General features: G+C 48.0%; 1 protein-coding gene across 2 annotated transcripts; it reads right to left on the bottom strand.

Moving 5' to 3' along the window:
- Positions 1-1847: 1847 nt before the first annotated feature.
- Positions 1848-25756, bottom strand: dbpa (D site albumin promoter binding protein a). Of its 2 annotated transcripts, XM_053863473.1 has the most exons (7): positions 25485-25756; positions 24602-24677; positions 22875-23368; positions 15973-16232; positions 15645-15834; positions 5325-5569; positions 1848-4259 (listed from the first exon to the last, which is right to left on the bottom strand). In XM_053863473.1, the coding sequence occupies exons 3-7, from the start codon at positions 23068-23070 to the stop codon at positions 4044-4046; spliced, it is 1107 nt and encodes a 368-aa protein (XP_053719448.1). In that variant the 5' UTR covers positions 23071-23368; positions 24602-24677; positions 25485-25756; the 3' UTR covers positions 1848-4043. The 2 variants fall into 2 exon arrangements, with proteins under 2 accessions (XP_053719448.1, XP_053719447.1); XM_053863472.1 differs by lacking the exons at positions 24602-24677; positions 25485-25756 and having other exon boundaries at positions 22875-23597.
- Between the last annotated feature and the right edge of the window lie 412 nt (positions 25757-26168).

Genomic DNA, 26168 nt, shown 5'->3' with positions numbered 1-26168 from the left:
CGCGCGCCGCAGAGAGGCCCGCTTACGTAACCGAGGTCAGGGGTAATCTTTGCTAGCTAATCTCTGCAGGAGACCCTCAGTTCACTCGCGTCGCCATGGAAACAAACGTGTTCCCCGCACACGTGTGGCCCTCGCTCATGTAACTGCGCATGTGACGGTACATGTCTGCTGTTGTAACAGGGGCCCGGCGCCCTGCCACTCACCATGGAATGACATCAAAAATAACAATTCAGTTGTGGAGAACACTTCTTAAATGTACATTCATTTTGTCTACAAAAATAAACAGAAACTTTTTCTTTCAACCACATTATCACCTTTAAAAAATTGAAATAAATAAATGTTTTCAAGACAACAGAAGCTATAAATGTGTGTCTCTTCATGTGTTAATATGGAGGGTCAAATTTAAGTCTCAATGTTCTTATAAAGAGAGAAGAGCAACATTCCATGACATGACTCCAAAGTTCAGGCATGACATGGATTTGTTTACTATACACCGTCATAATCTGCTTCGTGGTGCATTAGTGTTGCTCTGACAGAAAACATGTCTTCATGACTGACATGTGCCAGTGTTTTGTGATGTGCTGACGAGGCTTCGTGAAACAGTGCCCTCACATTCAGAGCTCAGATGTTTTCTTGTTCTCGCTTTAAAAATGATGTGAGGTTTCAATAAAATGGCTGCTCAGAGTCAAGGAGCAGAAAGAGCCATCCAGTTGAAGCTTCATGAAGCGTCATCAACACACTTTTTTTCAAACTGTTTATTTTTTATTTTTGAAGGCTGTTTAATGAACACTTGGACCTGGATTTACGTGACACTATAAACACAATGAAACAGTTGCCATACTTGTTGTTCTCACAAAAGCTATGGTGGACGACAGTAAAGACTCGAACCGTCACATTTGAAACACAGTCCAAACACCATCTCTGCTCATGGTGAGTCGATAACTGCTGTGACCTGATGACTTCTGAATCTCTAGCAGGGAGTGATGAACTGATGAGGCTTCATGAAACACCGTCCACATCGTCAGAGTCCTCTAGATAGCGCTCCCTTTCCCCATCAATCTTTAGAATGGACAACTATTTCATTGTCACCTGATATTGTTTTGAAGGTAAGAGCGCCACCTACGGACCTCTGAAAGTGCCCATCACCGCTTGCGGGCCATATTGACTTGGAGGACCAGGTTTGGTCCCTGGGCCTTGAGTTTGAGCCAGAAGGGTGAGAGCTCCAAAGATCAACTTCTTCTTCTGCACCAGCAACAAATGGATCTTACCTGCAGGGGGCGGTTCCTGTGAAGACAAGCTGAGCGCCAAGACAATGAAGGCTTCTTTATTCCTGTCTAAATTAATTTATTTACATTTTTTAATGTAATATATTTTAAAAATTATTTAGATATTTTTTTTGTATTGTTTTAATGCATCAAGTGTTTCCGAATCAGAAAAACTTTATTAACCATAAGGGAAATTGTGTTTGTAACATGCTCTGTACACATCACAATAAATTAAAAATAAAAAGTGCAAAAAAAGTGATACAATGCTGCTTTATAACATTTGCATGACAAATATTCCCCATTTCTCAAGCTCACCTCTAAAGAGTTCTTAAATTCATTCTAATGATTTAATTTACCTTGTTGCTTGCTGATAATTTTATTTATTTAAAACATGTTGTAAAAGCAATATGATTCTGAAAAATAAATTATTTATTGCAGTATATTAACCTACATTTATTTGAGAAAAATCTCTTTCATTTTAATAATAGAGATTATTGTTAATTTTTTTATTATAAGTGTTTCGATTTTGTGATTTCTTATTTCAGCCAGTATTATTCTAAAAATTAACAAATAATAATAATAATAATAATAATAATAATTGCTTTTTGGTTACTGTTCCATTTCATTCTATTTTGTAAATTGTGAAAGATCCGACCTCCAGCGAAACACCTGTGACCCGCCCAAACAACAGATTTCTGAAACGTTTCTTTTTGCATATAATATTTTAATATGTGTATTGAATAGCTCAGACAAAAAAAACACCTGAGAAATAACTGACAAATGATTTCAATATAACTTTTTTTCTGTAATATATTCAATTATGTATATTACAACTATAATCACATGATTCAAGCATATATCAATATATATATCATATACACATATATATCTAGTGAGAGAATACACTCGTATGGTACAGTAGCAGTAAGGAGGGGCGTTTGTCAGCGGGAAAGAATGTAGGAGAGAGGTATCGACACAAGTGTGAGTCTCTGTGTGTGTGTGTAAATATTTATATATCCAACAAGATATATGCTAAAAAAAGAGATTACAACTTAAAAGAAGGAATTGAAAGACAAATAAAAGGTATAAATGAGATGTGTGTGTGTGTGTGTGTGGAGAGAGCGAGCGCCAGGTGGAGGATCGTCTCAGATCAGCACCATAAAAGTCCATAACAACATCAACAACAACAACAAGAGTTCAAACGCTTGCAAGGATTGTGCGTGTCCGGTTTCATGTGTGTGTCTGTGTGTGTGTGTGCGTGTCTACATGCTGAAGGTTCGAGTCCCTGTTCACTCGGGGGGTGTGTGGACCAGGGGAGGCCGGGGTTCGACCCGCACCCACCGAGGAGAAAACAAAGAAGGAAGCTTCCTGCCTGCTGCAACTCCAAGAATGTGGAAGGTCTTCTAGCTAACAGTCTCTCAGTCCCGCCCGGTCGCTCGGCCTCGCTCGGCCGGCGAGGTGCGAGAGCCCCGTGAGCCTCGCCGAAAATCAGACACGGAATCAAAAGAACCAATCGAGTGAACAAAGCCCACAACGGAAACAAACACGAAATTAAAGAGCGTAAAACTATACAAGATTTGTTTCTATTGGACTCCTCTCCGAACACTCCGCCCACCGCTGCGTCCACGCCTCCGCTCAGTCACATGACCACAGAGTCGTCGGATTGCTGGTGTTAACAGAAAGTCACTTTGTACACAAATATACTCTCCGCAAGAACAAAGGGTGTGAATTCCTTTCATCTGTGTATGACGTGAATTAGCATGAGCGACTGTGGCTTCCACCTAGCATTAGCAGTCTGAGTCACAGCTTCTGTTTTTGGTTTGTTTCACTCAATGAATCCACAAAATGAAGTCGATGTCAGCTGCTCAAAGTTGAGACCAAAACATGTCAAGAGCGAATATAGAGGTGCGTGACTGGATGCGCCGCGAATTGACGACAAAAACGCCACTCGTTTTGAGGCGGGAAAACTCTCTAAAATACACACCTGAAATGAAGTTCCCCGCGATGAGAAGATTTGAGTTTCTTTCAGGGAAATCCGAGGCGACGCGATCGAATCGCGGTCGTGTGGACGCAGCCGCGTCGTCTCACACCAAGTGAAATACCTGATTCGACCTTTATACATTCTCTGTTTGGACTCCACCGTGACTTTGAAAAACCATGATTATTGACTCGGCGATCGACAGCTGGGAGACACAGTTGCGTCATGTGGCCCTGCGACTGTCCGGCAAACGGCCCCTCCCCCTCCCGGTATAGAAAACATACAAAAGATGATCTCCAAAACGCTGCTGTGATCTCTGCTAATAGAAAAATATACAGGAATCCTATTGTAAAATCTCGACGCGGTCCAGACCAAACCTCCTCGCCCTGGCTGCTGGACTCCGTCCTGCCCAGTTCAAAAATATTCTCTCTCCTATTCATAGAAAAAAATGAACCCTGACCACTGCTGGCTTTTGTCCGCGCCGTAAAACGTGAGACTTCGCCGGCGGCGCGTGAATCCGACACCTTGTTTGAGGCAGCGGAGCGACGGGACCGAGCGAACTACTCGCAAAAAATATCACGTGACTCTGAGTGTGAACACAGACGGTGGCGCTAGGTGACGCCTGGTGATCCGGTACATCGAGTGAGTTCGGTGAGTAACGTTAGCGCGCTAGCTAACACGCCCAGTGTCACATGGCACTTATTGCAAATCTACGCCCACCTCCGCTCCTCCGCTTCAACTAAAGTGCTGCTGTTGTCGGGTTGTACCCTTGTCTTCTTCATCCTCCGCCCCTTTGTCCTCTACAAGTCTCCGTGCCGACTCTCGTACTTGTTGATGATGTTCCGGCAGCGTCCCAGCTCCTTGCGCATGTCGGCCACTTCCTGTCGCAGCGCGGCGTTCTCTCGCTCCAGGAAGGCGGCGCGCACCGTGATCTGGTTCTCCTTCAGCCGCCGAGCGTCCCGCGAGCGCTTGGCCGCCTCGTTGTTCTTCACGCGACGACTCCAGTACTTCTCGTCCTGCAGGGGGCGCCAGGTATCGTATGTTGGGGTGTGTGAGGAGGAAGGCGGGGAGGAGGTGAGACACAGCGAGAGACAGAGGGAGAGAGGCGGAGAGAGCGATGAGACGGGTCAGTTTTGTGATGAGAGGACGACAAAGAGCAAAACATCGATGTTGTGCGAAACTTTCCTCAAAATCGGGAAACAAGGTTTAAGTTTTGCAACAGCAGTCAGTTAATCTGACAGTCGGAGTCAAGGCTGCGTTCCTGTTCCCTCCGAGGTGGAAAGTCGAAGTTGGAATTGCGCTCAGCACATTCCAGTTATCAAAGTCGGAAAACACAAAAGGTATTCTCTTTCGTGATTCTTCATAAATAAACGCACTGAAGAAAATATGCCGGATGAAGAGGAAAAGTAAAGTTGTCAAATGTGTTACTTTGATTCCAAACTCCCACTTCCTGTTTACGTTAGGGGCAGCCATCTTGGACTGCGTACTCGGGGTGGTGAGGATTCTCAGACTTTCTGAGTAGGAAATCCTGCGCCAGGTTATTTTGAATTTCCCAGACAACTAGAACGCACCCTATTTCGCGGTGCTTTCCTGATCCAGATCAAAACTACATACGTAATCGCTTCTCTAACAGGCAATGCTCGCGCAGCAAAGTTAAATACATTTGTAGGCTTCAAAGTTTCTGACCTGACATTGTTGTCTGTAGCATGCTAAAGAAAAAAAAATGTAAATAAACTGCGCTAAAGTTGCAAGTTCAACTTTCCTAGAGCCATAACTTTGTCGCAATTTTTGCTTTGTTTAATTTTATTTTTAAGAACATTAATGAAACACACAAACAACTCTCCAATATTTACCAAAATGCCAACTCAAAATGAACAAACAAAAAAGTAAAGCTGCTAATATTGTCGTCAAATATCTCGTAAGGAAGATCGGAGCATTAGCAAATGTGGTGGAAACGGTCGCACCATAATAGCATGGTGAGGTTGTTTAGTTTTTCTCGAGTAATGTAACTAAAGCAGCTCGTGTTATGTTCGCTAGCAGCTAGCCAGCACAGCAAGAATGGATCTGAGATCTGGTGGTACCTTTTGTTCGTCGGGAACCAGCATCTTGCGAGCCTTCTTGATCATGGGCTGCGGCTTCAGCTCGTCGTCGCTAAACCGGTGCCGTCGCGGGTCAAAGGCCTCCTGGCCGGGCACGCTGGACAGCGCCAGGTCGGCGGGGTCCGGGTCGAAGTTCACCTGAATGTCACTGCCGCCGTTGGCGACCACCGGAGGTCCGGGAGGGCAGGTGGAGGACGGGGATTGGTCCGGAGGCGCTGGCTGACCTCCTGAGGGAAGCACAGGCAGGAACACAACTGAGCTTCACAACTGAAGAAAGACACAAACTCTTTGATCAAACTGCCGCCACAGCAGCCGAGGGATTTAAGAAGTACGAGTGTGGTTGTCATATAAATTGCCATCTGTCAATCTAAGAACAAGAAAGGTTGCTGGTTCAATTTCCTGTCCAATTTTGCTGCAGGACATTGGACGTTCCACCTCTCTCAGTCGACTGTTTGACTGCGATCGATCAAAATTTCATTGTAATTATTTGACTCTGCATGATTTGCAGTAGCGAATATCAACCACTTGGAGGCGCTATTGATGCTTGGACACGGATTTAGCAGGGCAATGAGTTCACTTGACTCAGGATTTAATATCAAACTGAGGCCTCACTCAGATGAAGTCCAAGGCTGAACGTTGAGAGCTGAAGATGAATGGAGGACGAGAGCCTTTCTCTCGAGTCCATGTTGTTCTCAGGTGTGAGAGACTGTACAAGGTCCCTTGCTGGTGGCGGAGACTCGTGCCACAGCAGAGCGAGTATCCTGGGACGCCCTGAGAAGTTGAGCTGAGATTCATTGTGAGCCAGTGAATGTCCTCCTTGATGCTTCGGGCCTGAAGCTGCGATGCATTCGCCGCTCGACTGAGTGCAGCAGAGTACAATCAGCAGTCTATTTTCAGTCCAGTCTCCAAACCCTTCTGGCGTTCTGGCAACTTCTCCTCGCTGGGATTTTAGGAAAGGCAGATTTCACTTGTTTTTTTCAGAGGACTGCAGGTCCAAGTCCAGGTCTGTGCGGCAGAGATTCTCTTAGAACCACGGGAGACCACTTGTCCCCACCTTGGAATAACAGACGTGTCCAGTACTACTACAACCTCAATATTTAACATTAAACATGCAAACATAAAGGTGTCCTTCCAGGTACCGTATATTCCGGACTATAGAGCGCCCCAGAATATTAGCCCCACCCACTAAATTTAAGAAGCAAAACAGATCTTGTTCATCCATAAGCCGCGGGTGCAGTGGTGTTGTCTGCACCGTAGAAAGGTCAGAAAACGCATGAGGATCACTTCTAAGCTAGTTATGAAAACGGCTTGGGCTTGGGCCGCCTTTGGTCATCACCCCTTCGTCTCTCCAAACGTGCTACAAACCAGGAAGCCCACAATCTCTCACTAGATCACATCCAGAGGAAACCCAGGATTAGTCGAGCAGGATACTGCGCCGACCCCCTTCCCCCCCAACAAAACCCTCTTCTGAGGTCTCATGGAAAAGTCCCACTAGGAGGAGGCCTCAGGTCGAACAACCTGAGGAAGAGGGAAGTCTTTGCCTCCAATGCAGCCCTGCATTCCAACCTCAGGGAGACAATGGACGGACTTCAGATATAGGACTCTTCTTTGGATCTTCTTCAGGGTCAGGACGGCTATCTGGTCTCATCACACTGAAGCACTCCTCTGTCACCGAGAACCTCAGTTACATGAAAGCAGTTTGACCAAACAAAAACCAGAACCCAAGAGTGCAGGCGCATGACTGCAGCGGGCGGCGGGAGAAGAAACCAGAGCTAATTGTTTAAAGAACCACAGAGGCTGTTTAATGTTCAACTGGATCCTAAAGCCTCTTCTGCTTGTTTAAAATTCCAAAGGAAGACGTTTGTTTCCCAACGACGTTTGAATAAATACCTTTTCTTTCCTTAAATTCCATATTGACTTCAGCTCCTCTGGGCGCACGGCGTTGTCTTACATAACCTCCACACAAGCTGGAAAACTGGCACTGCGCTTGGGTTCTGATGAGTCCGATCCACCCGTCCTTCTCAACAACAAGTCACATGGCATGGCTGAGCGTCGATGGGGTCTAATGTGGCACTCGCCAGACGCTCTTTGCCAAGCGACGGTGAGGCAGATGAAAAGCGGAGGCTCATTAGCGACGCGTGTCGTCCGGCGACTGATGCAACTGTTTGGACTCCATGACGACGCATGACACTCAAACTCTTTGGAACTTTGATGCGCCTTTGTCACAAAGGAAGTTTGCCAAAAAGGACTTCCTGGTTGGCCAGCGCGGGCTAGCTCTGACTGGCCAAATCGGATCATGTGACTGGCTCAGGTCTGACAAAGCTGAGGACCTGCTGTCTTCTGCCGTCGCTAGTTTCAAAATGGACGCCAGGCTTCCACCAGGGAAGCCCAAACCTTGCTCTCCATCTGTCCAGCCCAGCAGGCCACCCCACCAAAGCCTTCTATAATAATCGCTCTTTTTATTTCCTTCGCTTTTTTCCCGCCTCACACCAAGTGCGCCGCCTTCTCCACGTGCAGTTTCCATGTTTCACCAACTTGTACGGGTTTCCTCCAGGCACTCCGGTTTCCTCCCCGAGTCCAAATCGCTGCAGAATTGATGACTCGCGCGAGGTGTGCGAGCTAGAGATGCAAAGGAAGGCTATTTTTCCCGAAGCGGTTTTCCATGCATCCCACATTATCCGACTTCTGCTCCATCTGCCGGAATGCTGGGCAGCCAGTGCATCAAATTAACCTCCGCTGGCTGGATCAGATGCTCCTGCAGCTGCACCCAGCTCAAGCCAGATTAGTCCACCCAAAGCCTCCGACTAACAGCCTCCATTTTGGGCCAAAAGTTGAAAGCGATCCAACAGCGCGGCTCCCCTGACTGCTGGGTAAACACTGGAGCGCGCGTTCATTTCCTGTGAGACTCTGGAAACAGTCGCCGCTCAATTCCGCTGAGACGTACGTTCCGACAAACCCAGGGAACCTTTTTCCACCCCGGAACCATCAGAAATCGCAATTGAGATTTTGACGTCTCTAAAACCGCCAGTGACGATCTTCGCCGCCTCTCTGTGACTCGTGTTGGGCAGCGAAGACACGAGCTGAAATCCAGAAAACATCTGCTGTTTAATCTGAAATCAGCGGATTTGCCTCGGGATGTGCTGATCCTCACATGGAGGAGGAGCAGACTGATGCATAGATAAAGTTGTGTGGAACATTCTGTTGGGACGTTCGCTCCGTCAGCTGCTGACAACAAATCAATCTGATGAGAACTGAGTGGAAACTAAATACGCAGGCTAATATTCACACTATTGAGTTTGTTGGCTCGCCTTCTGGGCGCTCTGATTTCCTCCCACCGTTCCTAAACACACAGACCGTACTAAAGGTAAGGTAGAGCGGCTCCCTGAGGGACCGTGGGGTGTCGGGTGTCACTCACCCCAGACAGCTGGGACAGGCTTCAGTGAAGAGAGAGAATAAAATGAAGGGGTGAATAAGAGGAGCTGGTGGAGGAACGTCGATGGAACAAGCAGTCGCAAGCTCCTTGTGGTCACGTTGATGGATTTTAACTTCTAAGGTGTCACCTATCCACTGTTGTCAATCGTCAAGACTTTTACGACTAAAGGTGAGTCATATCAGGTGCAAGACTGGACCTTCCCCAACCACCTTGGAATTCACAAACACGTGTTCTGGACGCACCCATGCAAAGTACCAAATCAAAGATGGCGGAGAAGGAACCAGCTCCATCTTTGCTAAAAACTCGAGTTTGGCGTCATTTCGGATTTTACAGAATGCCTGGAAACATGGAACTGAACAGCACGTGCCGACTCATATTGCGAGCCGTCACCCGGAGATCACGACACACGGAGCAGTGAGCCGCGCACTGCTGCGCTTCACAGACTGGTCAGTTTTCACTGAGACCGGTGAACATGGACCATGATGGAACCCAAGCGACTGACTCCCTCGTCACTGTTGGACGCAGTGTGTATGCTGAGGCTTTGTGGACGCCTTTGATGTTTGCTGTGCACCTTTTATGCCTTTGGTACGTGCCAGAACTTCCCCACTCTGCGACTCATAAAGGACATCTGATCTAATCTTGTGTGGAACTCGATGGTGTGTGATTCTAAGAGGACGTCGCTGAAGACGATCCCAGCAGCATATCGTCGAACTCATGAACTGGGAAGGCACTCTGAGAGTGCAGACCTCCACCAAGACGCACATTTCACCCTGAATATTTTAGCCAGTATTATCGCCCTTCACTTGGTTTAGCCTCATAACTTGGGGTTGAAACATCCCGACTGCAATGCACTCATTCGGACATCAGGTGGCCCAACACGCAACGCTTGAGAGTGATGACGCTTTCTATTCCTATTCTACAAACAAATATTCCCGTCCTTCATTGGAGGCGGTAATTACACTTTTTTTAAATTTTCTTTATGGGTTCCACTGGGTTCCATTTTTTTTTACAATAATAACGCTGTGATATTTCATCATCCCGTTTCCCAACCATGTTCAGTAAGGCACACAAACCTGCTGTTGGTCTTTGACTGTTCTTTGTGAACTGTTGCCGTCCTCTATGGCAGTGGAGGCACAGACCTCAGAGGCTGGACGTGGATTCAGGCGGCTCTATTGATAAGGCTTCAACTGCCAGTGTGGGACACCAGAACTCACCACTTCACCACGGTGCCACCGGCCCTCATGAATAAAAGATAAAAACACAGATGATTGATTCTGGCCAGCGCTCTTCCACACAGCGGCGGTGAGAGCGGCTCTGACGCCCACGGCAGCAGAAAATAGACCGGTTCAGGTGAAAGAGTCGGAGAGAAACTCGCTAAACGCTGCTCTGATCCTGCTGCCCACAACAAGAGCTCATCCCTGGAAAACTTGGTTTAGAGCTCCGTTCAGAGCTTCTCAGCTCGGTAGTACAGCAACTGAGTGCTGGAGGCATTTGGAATACCAGCGCAACCTGCTCAACATATTCACTGCAGCAGTATTACTACAACACAAGCCAGTATCACTAGCATTAGACGACACCATTTCGGTCAACAGACTAGTACTAATCCAGTCGCAGTAGTAGTCGGGCTCATATTAGCATTTTAACCAAAGAAGTACTACCTATGACTTACTGATTACTAGCAATCATAGTACTACAAATAGAGTACTACAGCAGCGGTGGCAGTACTACAAGCATGAGTGTGGTAACATCTAAGATGTAGTTCCCCGAACAGCTGGGACTCATCAGAAGGCAAGTATTGTCAGAAGCACTATTATGATTACTGGTATACCAACCAAGGCCTAGTAAAACCAATTCAAGTACTCACTCAACTACTACACTACACTACACAATATTATTTACTATGCTACACTATATGCACAATGTTATACTATACTATACGACATTATACTCTACTGCGCAGTATTATTTAGTATACTATATTATACTACACTAAATTATAGTATTCTAGAGCAGAGTAGAGTGTAGCACAGTTAGCATGAGCTCTCTTAAGACAATACTTCATCAGCAGTAACTGGATCTCTATAGCAACTCAGAACCAGATTACTGCACAAAGTACTAGTAACACACACTACAGTACTAATATTAGCATGACAAGGAGAACTGAGTAGTACTCGCCGTACTAGTACACATGCTATGATGATAATGCTACAGCAGTATAAGTCCAGAAAGAACACTACATATGGAGAGTACAAGAAGCACTGGGCCAGCAGCAGCACAGCTCGAGTACTAGAAAGGGAATCCTGCACTGTGATTGGCCGATAGACGGCGACTCCAACAGCAGCTGTTTGAGTTTCCACAGTGACAAACTCGAGGAAACACACACTTGGAATGTAAAGTAGGATGTGTGTTACGTAAAAAGAGGCCCCCCTCCCGCCCCCCGGAACGTCAACTGCGCAGCCACGCTGGGTCTCCTCAGGGCCGGACCCCGGTCCTGGCTCCAGCACAGTCCTGCGATGAGGAGTCACGACAAGCCGCGCTGCAGTCGTCTTCCAAAACAAAGCCAACAAAGTCTCACTGAAGATCAAGGCGCCAATAGGAATGGTTCATGCTCACTAAAGTCAGAACCAGTTCTGATTGTCAGCCGAGAGACACGCACACCGACAGAGGAGCCCGCTGACACGCCCTGATGTCAGCACTGGCTGTTATGTCAGCGGCGTGACCTCCGCTCCCTCCACATGTGTCTGGCTGGGAAACATTAGCCTTTATGATTGAGCCACCTGACGCTGTGAGTGAGTCACCTTTACTCAGCAGTTTTGTTTATCCACAGAGGCTCCATCTGCCCCTCTGTTGTCTCTTCATTTCCTCCTCCTCCTCCTCCTCCTCTCCTTCCTCCTCTCTGGATCTTTCTGCGGGAGCACGTGACGTGGCCGCGTCACATGGCCGAGCGTGTGAGAGATTTCTCAACATGCGAGCGCAGCACTCCGACTCCTGACTCTGTTAACTCCTCGCTCGCCAGCAGGAGGGTCACCTGATCAGCAGACATCTGCCAGATTCTGCTGCCGGAGCTACGACACAAGTGGGACAAGTCCTCCGTCCCTGCTCCTCCCCCACCTCTCACCCCGACCCTGTTTTAACATTTGAGTCATAGTTCACTTTCTCCTCACTTTTTTCTCCTCACACTCACTCCTTCACCTCCTCCCATCAACTCAGACACCATCACTCTCTTCTTTCCTCTTCACCCTCTCACTCGCCCTAAACCCCTGTCACCCCCTACTTATTCTGCACTACCCTCACGCTCTTCTTTCCGCTTCACCCTCTCACTCCCTCACCCCCGTCCCTTGCAACTACTGTCACCCCCTACTTATCCTGCACTACCCTCACTCTCTTCTTTCCTCTTCACCTTCTCATTCCCCCTAAACCCCTGTCACCCCCTACTTATTCTGCACTACCCTCATGCTCTACTTTCTTCTTCACCCTCTCACTCTCCCACCCCCGTCCCCCCAAACTCCTGCCACCCCCAAACTTATTCTGTACTACCCTCACTCTCTTCTTTTCCTCTTCACCCTCTCACTCCGCACCCGCCTCCCCCACAACTCCTGTCACCCCCAAACTTATTCTGTACTACCCTCACTTACTTCTTTTCTCCTGTCACACTCTCCTTCACCTTCTCCTGTCACCTCAGACAACCTCACTCTCTTTTGTCCTCTTCACAATCTCACTCCCACACCCCGTCCTCACAACTCCTGTCACCCTCTACTTATCCTTCACAACGCTTACTCTCCTTTCCTCTTCACCCACTCACTCCCCCAGCCCCTCCCCCGCGACACCTGTCACCCCCTACTTATTCTGCACTACCCTCACTTGCTTCTTTTCTCCCGTCACACTCTCCTTCACCTCCTCCTTCCATTATCCACAAACACCTTCATCACCTCATCACTCCCTCCTGTCTTCCATGAGAACACCTTCTCCTCCTGCTCCCCTCACTTGTATCTAGCACAACCTCTCCTCCTCATCTGTCTTCACCTCCTCCTGTCTTCCTCCTATCTTCTTTTCTTCCCCCTGCTCCTCATGTTTGCCTGATCTAGCCAACCTAACCCCCTCTTTCATCCACGGACCCACCCTCACCCCCTCATCTCCTCCTCCTGTCGCCCCTCTACCTATCCAGCGCTACCCTCACTCTCTTCTTTCTCTCCTCACACTCTCATTCCTCCATCCTCACTGCACCTCCACCGCTCCTCCAGTCGCCCCTCTACCTATCCAGCCCTACCCTGACTCTCTTCTGTCTCTCCTCACACTCTCATTCCTCCATCCTCACTGCACCTCCACCGCTCCTCCAGTCGCCCCCTACCTATCCTGCGCTACCCTCACTTTCTTCTTTTGCTTTCCTCACCTGCACCCCCTCACCTCGTCCTCACCCGTTCCTCTTGTTTCCCACGCACTCTACCTCCACCCCCTCTCCCTGCACTCATGACCCACTCACACATATGAAGCGCTGTCCTCACCTCCTACTCTGGCTCCATCAAGTCCTCCACGACCCTCACTGACTCCTCCTGGCCTCCCCAATTGTGTTTGTGTTTCACATCTGACTATTAGCTTTTAGCATGTTATCCAACAAGAGGATTGCAGGGATTCCCCTCGTCCTCCCATGACACCCCCTCCTCACCCCTCCAAACTGAGCTTGTCAGGACTGATCCGGTCTGTGAGCGGGACAATGACACCAGCTGACTATGGATTATTTATTATTTACGTTTGTTGTCTCTCCCACACCTTGTTTATCCACTCTATGTCGGGCCGACCTCCGAGTGGGATCAGTGGTTGTTGAGCTCAGGTCACAGCTGGATCTGCGACGTGCAGGACTGGAATTTAAGTGGAAGCTAAAGTGTAGATGAGGATGCGATGATTAATTCCAGTCCAGTTTCTTCGCCTCCCGCTCGCTCCTCCTCATCTGCGCCATGACCTCGGGGATTTCTGGCTGGCTGCATCACGCTCAGGTCAGTCACGTGTTCACGACGCACACATGCTCATGCGCGGCACGCACACACCGAAGCCTCCACGCTCGGATGCAAAGACCAAAACAAGTGCACGGATGTGTTCACGCAGTTACACACAAACAAAGCCTGCTCCGTGCACGCAGGGCTCACGTGCACGCGCCCAAGCCTCGCAGCATTGTTATTCTATTTCAGACGCAGCTGCTTTTCTTTCTTTTATTCCTCCAACAGATCCTGTCTTCAAGTGACTCTCGGAAAAAATCAACATCATCTGGACAGCTTCAAATGTGAAGGTGCCTTTTAAACAATTTCACGGTTCTGAGAACCTCAAGGTCAGAATCTGGTAGGTATTTCGAAGTGACGAACAGAAGGAGACCATTTTGAAGTCAGAATTCATGCGCGGATGTTTGGAGCCAGCTCTCTACTCTCCATATGGAGGAGCTGCTACTCTCGACTGGCCTGAATCAAGCATCCATCTGTGTCCTGTCGCCTCCTAAACAAGTCCCAGGCTTCACTCTGAATGCTCATCACGCTCTTCAGGGGCAACGTCGAGGTGATGCCAGGATAGATGCCCTCTCCCGGGGTCTGCCCCGGGGACTCCTCCCACAGAGGGGAGCTTCAAACAGTACAGCAGTGCCTCCACTTCTCAGTTGACTCTGTTCTGTGACCGAACTCAAACTTGTATTTCAAGTAGTCAGAATTTAAATTTTAAATGTCACCGTCGGTACGTACAGAACAACATACATTGTGAGAGGATGAAGTGTCTGAACGGATCAACACGGAAAACTCTCTTCGGAAGGGTCAGCAGGACAGAACATGTCATGTGTTTGGGTCAATAGTGGGACTGACTGGGTCTTTTACCACTGAGTATTGACGCCTCCTCACCCATGTGTTTGATAGCTTCTCTGCTCTTTTGATTGCTTGCTATCGTGGCTTGTTCACGTTGGAAAACCCTGGGTGTTTGCAGTCGCTTTCCAAACCTGTTTGGGGCAAAATCATCCTGCAAAGCAGCCAAACACAGACGGTTGCCACTCGTGCCTCATTCTTTAAACTGGCTTCCTGATGACACTCTTCATCTTTCGGTGAGAGGAACAGACTTCCATGCTCACTGGCGCCATCTGATCAACCAACATATAACGCTTCGGCATTTCTCCTCTGATACTGAAGCTGAAGAGCCTTTTGACCTGCATCCTAACTGATCACAAAGTGCACCTCACAACAGTTATAGGACACAGGGACAAATACAGTTCTCGTGTTCCTCTCTGTTTCCCGGGACAACACGTGCTAGCATGACCACTTAGCATGTGAACCTGGGAGTGGAGCATGAACATGGGTAGTAACACCTTAATAAGAGTAGTGCAGGTGGGTGTTGACTTCCTCCTAGCCACCGCGCACTGCAACTACCCGTCTGTATCCGGGGACGGGCCATACCTCAATGATTGACAGGTCTTAGTCACACAGATCGGACATGCGACAGACGAGCTGAAATTATGTGGTCGGAAAAACACAAGCATTCTGTCGCAACCTTGAGGCATGTGTTGCAGGCGATCATCCGCCTGAAGCTCTGTTGTGATGTATTTTCAATAAAGGTGTAAAATGTTCATAGGGATTTACCACCTTCTTCGATACACACTTGAATATTAAAAGAGAACACAACACTGAAGTGAGCTCAGTGACTTGATGCTGACAGTGAGCCCAAACACCCTCCTCGCATGAAGTTATTGAAACAGAAGTTGTTTTTTTTGTGGGCCTTGAATGAGGCACGTGAACTTGAGATCATTCGTCTTCAGTGCAAGACACAAGCCAACAGCTTGTGCTGTTTGAATTCCGAGCCGGTTTGTTCTGTATAATCCTGAATCATAATCTGCAGCAGCGACTCACCATTGACGCACTCGCCCGCTCCCATCATGCCCGGAGGCTGCTGAGGTGGTGGCTGAGGTTGGACGGTCTCCAGGCCCAGCAGAGAGGAAGAGGAGGATGAGGAGGACATGGATGAGGATGAGGAGGAGCACGGCGGCGGAGAGCTGGGAGGACACTGGGAGCTCTGGTTGGGCACGGCGGACTGGGAGCTCTGCCACAGACAAACGTGTGGGTCATGAAAAGCCGGTCACCTTCACCTCTTCATGGCCGACATTCTTGGTGAAACACCATCTCTGACTCCTTCACCACACCGTCATACTCGACATGCACAAACACGCTCGGGCCTCACCTGAGACGGGATCTGGGCGCTGGTGGAGCTGGGTCCATTGTTGTGCATCCCCATCCCGTTCTCGGTCAGAAACTCCTCCAGGTCCATGTACTGGAGCTGGAACAGACCCCCGTCACACGGCAGCGTTCTCTCCCATAGCAGCGGGCCCAGGAAGGCGGACTGGGAATTGGGCCTTAGCGTCCCTGATCCCATATTTCCAGCAGTCCCTCCAGAGATGATGCCCATGGAGTCTTCATCCGAGTCCAGAGGTTTGTCCTTCTCTGAGGAATCAAAGGCAAAGACGTCAGCAACCATGGAAACCACAGTGGCTTAAGTCGATGGTCGGGTTTGGGTCAGACCTCTCGGTTCTGAGCGACCCAATAATAATGGTGTTGAGCTGATGAAGCTTCACGAAGCCTCATTTTCACAGCCCACTAGATGGCACTTTCTACTCTATGATCATTGCACAGCACTTATACAGGGCCACCTACTCATCTATGAAAGTGAGGCTTCATGAAGCTCCATCACTAAATGGCAGATGTTAAGAATGCAGCTATTGATGGGCTGTTGAGGCTTCATGAAACAGTGTTCTCATTTTCAGAGCTCAGTAGGTGGCGCTCTTTCATTGAAATGCCTGTTCAACTCCAAATGTTTCAGAACAGAGAGCGCCATCTAGTGAGCTCTGAAAATGAAGCTAGTGTTTCATGAAGCCTCATCAACCCATCACTATCCACAGCACCAAGTCTGCGCTATGTTTTCCTTCTTCCCCTCGACCTCCAGCGTCGCCTATAAATAAAGCTCATCGATTGGACCGTGAACTTTGATCCCAGTGGTGAACTCCAGCCAGCGGATACACTCAGTCATCAATAAAATCTGACGGCGTGTTCAGCGGCGATGATCCGTCATGTGAGTGCAGAGGAAGAAGTGACAGAGGAACCAGCGACGGAGCGTCAGGAAATTGGAATTTAAGTGGATTAAAGAAGCAGACGAGCGATGGAAGCAGTTATGGAGGAGGAGGAGCAAAGTCCATCATAATCCCCCCCAGCGCTGACATTCATGCTCCAGAGTCTCCGGCAGAGCAGAGGAGTGAGGCTTCATCACTCGCTACAAGCTCGCGAGAAGACATGAAACAGCCCTTCATCCCTCCTTTCTCTTCCCTCTCCGCATCTTTCTTCAGCCTTTTTTAAGCTCAAATGTTTCTCCTCTCTCCCTCGCGCTCTTCCTCAAAGGCATTTCACTGCGTCCATCTACATTCTCACACCATTCTGTTCTGTTCTTCACACCATCCTTCGCCTCTGTTCCATTGTCTCTCTTATCCTCTATCCCACCATCTGTCTCCATTCCAGTCCCTCCTTCATGCCTGTCTTTCACTTCAACAATCCGCACTTCTCGACCTTTCATTTTGGCTCTCTCTCATGCTACCTTCCTCTGTTCCTCTCGCTCATACATCCCCACACTGTTTCCCTTTTTCCTCTCTCGCCTGCTCTCTCCATCCTTGTATCGCTCCTGTCTGTTCATATCTTCCTCTTCTACCCCTCCTCCATTGCATTTTCTATGCAACATCATCTCTTTCCCTCGCCTCCCTCTGTTTCTCTCCATGTCATCCCCTCTTCCTTATTCTCTCAAATCTACATTTTCTCTCCTTCACTCCTCATTCTTTTTCTTTATCTGCACACTCCATCTCTTCTCCATACCCCATCACTCCATTTCTCTTTCGCTCAGCCTCTGCTCTTCACCACCATCTACCTCTTGGTTTCTTTCATTCTCCCTTGACTTCTGACTGTTATCCCATATTTATGCACCGTTGTGTCTCCTGTGCTTCCCTTCTCTTCTCCACCCCCTCACCCTTCCCTTCCTCCATCCTGTCAGTTCAATCCTGTCTTCATGTCTGACACATCTCCCTCATCTGCCTCTTCCTCTCACTTTCGTCCGCCATCTTTCCCCACGTCACGTCCTTCTGTTTCCCTCCCTTTATCTCGCTCAGCATGTCGCAGCGTCTGTTTCTACTTTCACCTGCTTTCCCTCGCTCCAACTCCCTCACTTACACTTTCACCCCTTTCTGCTTTGTCTACCTTTGTGAGCGCTCATACATTCCATCTCCACTCCCTTGTATCTCACTGCATCTCAGTCACATTGTCGGTCATTCGCTTCTCACGTGTCTCTCGTTCTCTCCCAAACTCTGAAAGATAGTTTCCTCTTTTCTCACATTCTCACTTGTATTCATTTATTTTAAATGTATTTTTCTAAACTTCAGAGTGTTACACAACACTCTGCGAATTATATTTCAAGTACTAATTATTTATTTATTTAGCCATAAAAGTAGAGTTTCCTCGAGTGTCAATAGCAACGTAAATAAAAACGTATTCATTGATAAAACAAAACAAAAATACAGTAGAAGAACAGAAGTAAACAGCTGAAGTCTCTAAAGGAGAAAGAAGATGCTGATGCATATGAAGAAGAGTCATTTTTCATTGTATCGACGTGCTCTTTGAGCATATGCTAACGGCAGGTAGCCTTAGCTTTCGTATCCTGGAGTTCTAGAGTTCCTAGATATACATTAAGAAACATGATATAAAGCATGGAGGGCAGGACTGACGCTGAGGTTTCACTTTGAGACTGCGACTGGCGATGCGACTGGCGAAAACGACGCATTTAACTATGTTTAGACGTAGCTGGTTATTTTCAGAACCAACCCATCCTCAATTCCTAGGTGTCACATATTGACTTTTGGGTCCTATACTGACGCTGAAGGCAGCCTTCAGTGTTGCATAATGACACATTAGGCGTCAACTGAAGCACGTGTTACGCCGATTCAGTGGGCAGCGCGACACGTAAAGACAGAGAATTAGGTTAGGTCAGATCCGCATCAACACGTAACGCTGAAGGCTGCCTTAGAAGTCCACCTTCCCAACATCAATATATGACGTGAAGGTGGATGGGTTGAGAAAGGGACATCTCCCCCCCTCTATTTTCAAAAAGAATTCTGTGCACATCGCACTACATGCCGCTAAACACAAATATGAAGAGGCTTTTGAGGTAGGTAGTGAGCTAGGTCATCGCAGCATGTGACTCGCGGTGACCTCATGATAGTGGTTAGAGGGCATCCTCACGGTCGACAAGGATTCCCGCTAATGGCCAGCATGTTACTTTATGCATCCATTTTCATCTTAAATTTGAGCATTATACAGTGAGCCAGGTCGAAATATCAAGCTAATAAAGAAGAATCAAATATTTCAAGCATCGGTGCAAGAGAAGCATCTCCGCCTGTAGCTGTCCATATACTCGCATCACGTTGTTTCAGCTGCAGGGTTTGGAGTACATGAGGAAAGTAGCAGGTTGTAGTTCGGTAAGCCTCAAATGCTGAGCCCACTAGATGGCACTCTCCCGCAGCAACCCTCTTACTGAAGCCTCAACTTATAAACGGAGATGAAGATTAGGCTTCATGAAGCTTCAATAGTCCGATCTTGGTTCACAGAATTCTGGTGACAAATTCAGGAGAAAAAAGGTGAGCGGCTCGCACGCTGTAACCAGGTGACACCATGGCGAGAGAGAAGAAGCACAAAGACGACGGTGACAGCAGGAGGAGCAGACGGGTGACTGAGCTCCGGATCCAAGAGCGACAGATGAAGAAGGGTGGATGGATGGAGACGTGTGGTGAAAGAAAAGGTGAGAATTTCAGCATCACCGTTTATAGTCGCTGGCTCGATTTTTTTTAGATTTAAAACCGGTAGACCCGACAGATGCTTGCTCTCATCCGTGTTAGTGCATTTTCGCATTTCAGATTTCGTCATGGCGGGAATAGTTACACTAAACTAAAGGCCAATTTCTGCTCCCTTTCTATACCAAATTGTACCCATCCTTTTTCAAACCAAGTCACTGATCACGTGCTTCTTTACATTGGCATTGCTGTTGACCAATATATCCACCAGGAGGAGCAGCCCAGAGTCAACAGTTTAGGATGACGACAAACTCCAAGACCAAGATGGCGACTGTGGAAGGAGTATTGAACATGTAGCTCTTTTCATATATGAGACGTTAAATATATCGGATGGAGAATTTCGGCCATTGTTATGTCTCATAAGAGCTATGTATCGGGTAGTTACAGTACCACTGCCCCCCACGGTTTCCAGTGGTACTGCTCCATTTAGCCCGTAGCCGTAAGCTTTGTTTTTGTAGAGAAATACAGAGGAAATGAACGCAGAGCATGTATCCAGAACAGAACGTTGAACATAAATGGGCCTTAAAGCAGAGAAATACACAGAAGTGCAAGTATTTTGTGAGATATTTGCAGGAGGACCCGCTGAAACAGGTGTGGAAACACAAACTTTGGTGAGAAACACACTCAGATACCAAAGTAGATTGCGGCGAAGAGGAGACAGGGAAACATGGTGACGTGGAGAGCTCTTTGTTTAGAGAGACAACACACATGATCAGACAAATTGTGAGACACATGTACACAAAGACGAGCAAGACGAGACAGTGCCCACTTGTGGAGACACATAAGGAGGGTTAGAACACGCACATGCCAATGGACACGCTAACGCACTACAAGTAACATCCGGCCTACGACTGGAATCGGTTCCAACCAACCGGTCATAAGTCAGATTGGACCATTCAAAATAGCCGACGTGAGGGTTATAGCTACTACTGTAGTGGTCGATAGCTGCGTGAGACTGAGATGCTGAGATAGTGTGCTGCCGTAACTGTCGTACGCGATGCCGGATGTTGCTTGTATTCAGAGTGGATTAGTTTTACAGTGAGACCTCAGGATAAGAGATGCCAGGGAAACGAAACCCTGTTCCTAACTGGGGGAGGGGGGTTTCACTTCACCCCGGGATCTTTGGCAAAACTAATCCAAACCAAAAACCGCTTGACCCTTGTGTGGACCAGAGAGAAGACGAGCCACAGTCAGACGGTCATGCAACTGTCAGGAGACAAACAAGTCGAGAGACAAGCAGGAAGCAGGCGCTGCAGCATGTGCAGACACAAGTGCACCGGACAGAGGACATGCAAATTGACAGGCCAGGTCACAGAGAGGAGGAGAGACAGATGCAAATCCAGGCAAATCTGAGGAGAATGTAAATCTGAATCGAGCAGAGCGAGCAGAGCTCGTGCGACGCGGAAATGTGTGAGATCTGAGTGGGAGTTTGTGAAGGCGTCAAACTAAAACATCCAGAGAGAAGCGGGCAGAGGCTCAGACGGAGAGACCAATCGTCCCTTCCACTGCCATGATGAACGCATCGCGCATCAGCAGCAGATAAACACAAAAGGCCACAATCTTGCTGCTCTAAGCTGCTTTGTGGCTCATCACGTGACCAGCCGTGGCAGCAGCTCCCACCACCCAAGACTCACAGGGAGAAAAATGATGAGGAGTCACCGCTGCTCCAGCAGGTGGTGCTAACTTACAGAATACACAGATGCGACGACTGTGTGTGTGTGTGCACGTGAGTGTGTGTGGGTACAGTGACACCTGAGCGGAGGAAAGGACAGAATCTTTGCTGTGGCTGTTGTGTGATGGCGTGAATCCCCACATTTCTCATGTTTATTTTTTTGTCTATCTAATCCAATCTGACCTAAACACGTATTGATCTGCCAGCTGTCACACAATCCAAATGCATTAAGGCATTCATTTTTTAAAGTACTATTAATAAATACATTTTGATAGAAGTCAATCTTCTTCCCCCAGCGCAGTTAGCGTTCATGTTGATCCAACATGGTGGCGAACTGATACGTTACAGAAGTGAGTGAAGCTGTGGGAAACCTTTTGTCAAACCTGGTGGGCGACAACATTGCAAAGATAAAACACGGACGAGGAGAAAGCCTGTGACTATGTGATGAAGCTAGCAGCGTGTGGTTTACGACCTTCATAACGTCTGACTCTGTGTGTGTCAAGCGCAATTTTGCGGTAAATGTGCGCTGAGACGTTTATAGCTTTGAGCCAGCTAACTTGCCCAAGATGCCATTTTAATATTTCCAATAAGATCTGTTGCTGTTGCAGTGAAGTGGCGCTTTATTTTCCAGCAGAACGTAGTCGCCTGACAGGCTTGGCGAAGACCGCTAGATGGCACTGCAGTAGGTTCTCGACTGAACCGACTTAGCATTTCAAGTTAACAACACTTTTCACAAAGGCTTAAGAATTTCACTTTGGATTTAAAATGTCGTAAACACAAATTCAGCTCCAGAGTGGTGGGAGAACATGCACGCATCATGCTGGTTTCACTTCAGTATAACACTTCAAAAGTGTCCTCTACTGGACATAGCTAGTTCGACATTTGAATGTTACGAAGTTACGGCTTTACAACGGCACTAGCCAGTTTGAGTGGCGTAATCGGAAGACAAAAATGGTTTCACGACGCAACGCAGTCTGTACTCTGATCTATCGACATCCAAGCGTCGCTGTGCATGTAACACTGAAACCAGAGGGGGCGCCATCGCAGGTCCAGCTAGCGGACTATTAAAGACCTAAACGCCTTGATGAAATCAGAGTGGCGAATCTCTGCTAAGAACAACGCCGGTCAAATGTTTGAGCAAAAACGGCAACTTGTCTGAAATTGCTGTTGTGTGGACGCGGTCACACATGTGAGCGGCAGCTGGCCTCAACCAAAAATAATGACAAATCCATTAGGACTGTGTGCGTGTGTGTCCATGTGACTGAGTGGGAAGGTGTGACTTTGGACACACACACCTACACACACAGTGAAACAATACCTGCCATAAACAAGGAGCTACACACTTTTTTAATGATTAAAGGAGGTGGGGGCGGGAAGGGGGGGTGCACGCGCGTGTTTATGTTTACTCCACCTACTGAGTAAACATCACCTTTATGTTGGATTACACCGCGCATGCGCACCAGCTGTAGTAGCAGAGTGACATGTTTATGGTCAGAAATGTGTGGAAAGACCAACGCACGTGCACGCGCTCACCTTTCATCATGCAGCAGTCTTTGGGGGATCTCTGGTCCGCTTTGATCGGCAGCTGGAGCAGCGACTTCAGGTTGGTCATGGAGGTCAGGTGACCGCCCTGAGGGACACTTCCGACCGGGTTGGTGGCCCCGAACTGGGGGCTGGTGGCCCCGGCAGGGAGGTCCGGCGGCAGCAGCTGAGTGAGGGGCCTTGACATAACTTCCAGGAGAGAGAGGAGGGGAGGGGTGGGGGGGGAGATGGGGGGCGGCGGGGGTCGCGTAACCTGCAGGCGCTTGAATTCAAGAGTGAAATAATCCAATCAGAGACGGCGACACGGCGCGGACAGGTGAGCGCGCGCTCAGGTGCTCCGCTGCTCCCCCAGCCGGTCCATCGGGTCCCTGCGCCTCAGGAAGCGGTGCGGTTCACCATGGCGACTCTAGTTCAGCCCTCCCGTCCGCCGCCGCCGCTGCTGCTGGTGGTGGAAGCCCGACCGGATCCGCGCGCGCCCGCAGGTTCTGCTCCAGAGAGACCGGTCCCAACCGAAAAGGGATTAGAATGAGGCGGCGACGGGATCCACGGAAGATGGAGGCGATGGTGAAAAATGAGCGGGGAACAGAAAAGTGAGAGAAAACAAGATGAGAGTGAAAATAATAATAATAATCTCGGAGTGAGCGAGAAGGAGAGATGGAGCTGATGACTTCTTCTCTCTCCCTCCCTCTCTCTCTCTCTCGCTGCCTCGCTCGTACGCGCGCGCACACACGCGCACAGCGGGCCTCTCACACACACACTCGCGCACGCTTCCCTCTATTTTCGTGCTCACTCCGCACCCCCCTCCTCCCCCCCTCTGCCAGTCAGCTGGAACCAACACGGGCTGCGCTTGTGACGCCATCGCTCACGGGGGAAAGACTCGGGGGGGCGTGGATCGTTTGCATAGAGCGGTGACGCCCACACGGCCACGCCCCCCGCGCGCCTGACAGTGAGGCGTTCATGGCCCCGCAAGAGTGGGAAATGTGTAAAAGCACCCTAAATTGAACCTTTCACATCAAATTCTAACTCATATAACAACAAAATATAATAATAATAATTATTATCTAAATTAACGACATATGCGAAACATATATATATCAGTAGCCATTGAAGTTATGTGTTTGGTAGTGTTTTTTGTGTATTTGTTTATATTTAGTATAATATATATAGAGTACGTCTTCCTGACTAGTATTTGTCTCATATTTATTTATTTTTGGACATTTTGTTTTTGGAAACCGGAGGCCTAAGACCAAAATGTCGTTGCCATAATATAGTGATATGTTTTTGTGCAATGACAATAAAGAAAGTCTAAGTCAAGTTCACTTGTTAGGTGTTGTCTGTTACCAACAAAATTCCAAAGGTTATGATTGGTTTTCAATGATTCAATGATGATTATTTTTAGGAATTACTTAAATAAAATTTTGGTGGCGTTGCAGAACATCATCAGGGTGCGTCTAGACATTGGTACAGTTTACATCTGCATCTTCTCCACTAACATGTGCAACTGATCTCCACAAGTCTACTGTAAACTGTAAATGGTATAAAATAACAAACGCTAAAACATTGTCCCATTATACAGATGAAATTAACGCTGGACAAAAGCAGTGGGTGAAAAGCCTGATGGCTGGAAGCTGGCGGTGGAGGCCTGCGCTCTCTGAGTGCCTGTCTAGTTCTTGAATTTCTTCGCGTGAATATTAGCACAAGGGTTAAAAACGCAGTACCTTCTGCTTGTTCTGTGAACAGCACTGCAGCCAGAGGTCTGGAGCAGTGAGGTAGGGGCCACTGTCACACTCGCACCTGTTGACAATGCAAAGACACTCACAAGAAAATACACCTAGAAACAAACCACATTTGCTTCAAAAGAAAAAAAAAAAAATAGGATGAGTACCTGCTGCGTGTATTATATGTCACAACTATCTTATCATCACTCAAATTTTTCTTTATATTTCACATTTTTTATTATTATTATTATTATTATGACATTACCACTTTACTATTGCATACTATGCAGTACATACTATATATGAGTATAATCAATCGTTGTACTATATATGAGTATTTCTAGTTGTAGTCCTGTCAATGTTAATATCATGCTGCATTATATGTGTATATATAGTATGTATTGCATGGTATCTTAGAGTATATCCACTGAAAGCTATATAGATATATATTTTTTTTTTTTTTTTAATTTTATAGTTCGAATTTTATCCCTACATTCATGTACTTTGTGTTTTCTGTGTGACTTGTAGCCCCACTTTCCTTCTTTCATCAGACGTCTGCCTGTTATACTGTATATGATTATCGTTGTTTATAATGTATTGAAGATAAGCCTTAATCGGGAAATTCATTTAGATAAAAACGTGTTGAAGCGAAAGCTGTCTCGCATGATCTGGTAATGCTTTCTTCCTGACGCCGTGAAGGCAACACTCATTTGCACATTATTCGGCGCCTCCTGAGGACTCAGCCAATCAGCTCCGTCAGCGGCGCCTGTTGCGTGTTTAGCCACGCCCACTGGGTCTGAAGCCGCCAGCTCGGAGCTCAGTTCTCCTTCTATCGTCGGCTCCAGCGTGTGTTTAACGTGTGTAACGTGTGTATCTACCGTACCTGCTCCGTCGCTGCTACGTTCACCAGCTCGCGAGGCTGTTTCCGCGGCCGCGAGGTGCGTGGACAGCGCTTTTCCGGCAGCAGGTGTCCCGGAATGCCTCTCTTGACGCGCACGTGGCCGCTGCACGCAGCCCGTGTTGACGCCCGGCACTGCGCCTCTCTGCGATTGGCTGAATCTAGGTCACTCCGAGCACGAGCGCCGCTGCCATTGGCGCACAGTCGGCCATAGTCTCCGCCCCTCGCCCCCTCCCATGCCACGGCCTCGTGAGTGACCGGCCGCTGGAGAAACACAAAAGAGTGATGAAGGCTGTGAAACACGCGACACAAAACTACACGTTACTGCTTTTAAGGGTCGAATACGAGCCATAAAAAGCCAGTGAGCGCGTGCCACGACATTGTAAACGTATTTACCCAGTATCCTACTGGTATTTAGGAGGGATATGGTGTATGATTCGCAGCCGCCACCACTTCCTCGGAACGTCAACAAGAGCTCCGGTGACAGAAAACATCGGACGGAACATGCGCGATAATGTGCAGAGGCTGGGGGCGCGCGCGCGCCTGGCGGGTCACGTGACTTCACCGGTACGATGACTCAGGCAACAGTTCCTAGAAAGACTCGGAGGACGGTCCAAGTCTGGTCGGGTGACAAGCTGGCAAATATAGACGCGAGGAATTCGCTCGGAG

This window comes from Synchiropus splendidus, chromosome 4, assembly GCF_027744825.2.
Source record: "Synchiropus splendidus isolate RoL2022-P1 chromosome 4, RoL_Sspl_1.0, whole genome shotgun sequence".
NCBI lineage: Eukaryota > Metazoa > Chordata > Actinopteri > Syngnathiformes > Callionymidae > Synchiropus > Synchiropus splendidus.
The sequence above is the reverse complement of the archived record's forward strand: the minus strand, read 5'-3'. Positions and strand labels throughout refer to the sequence as shown.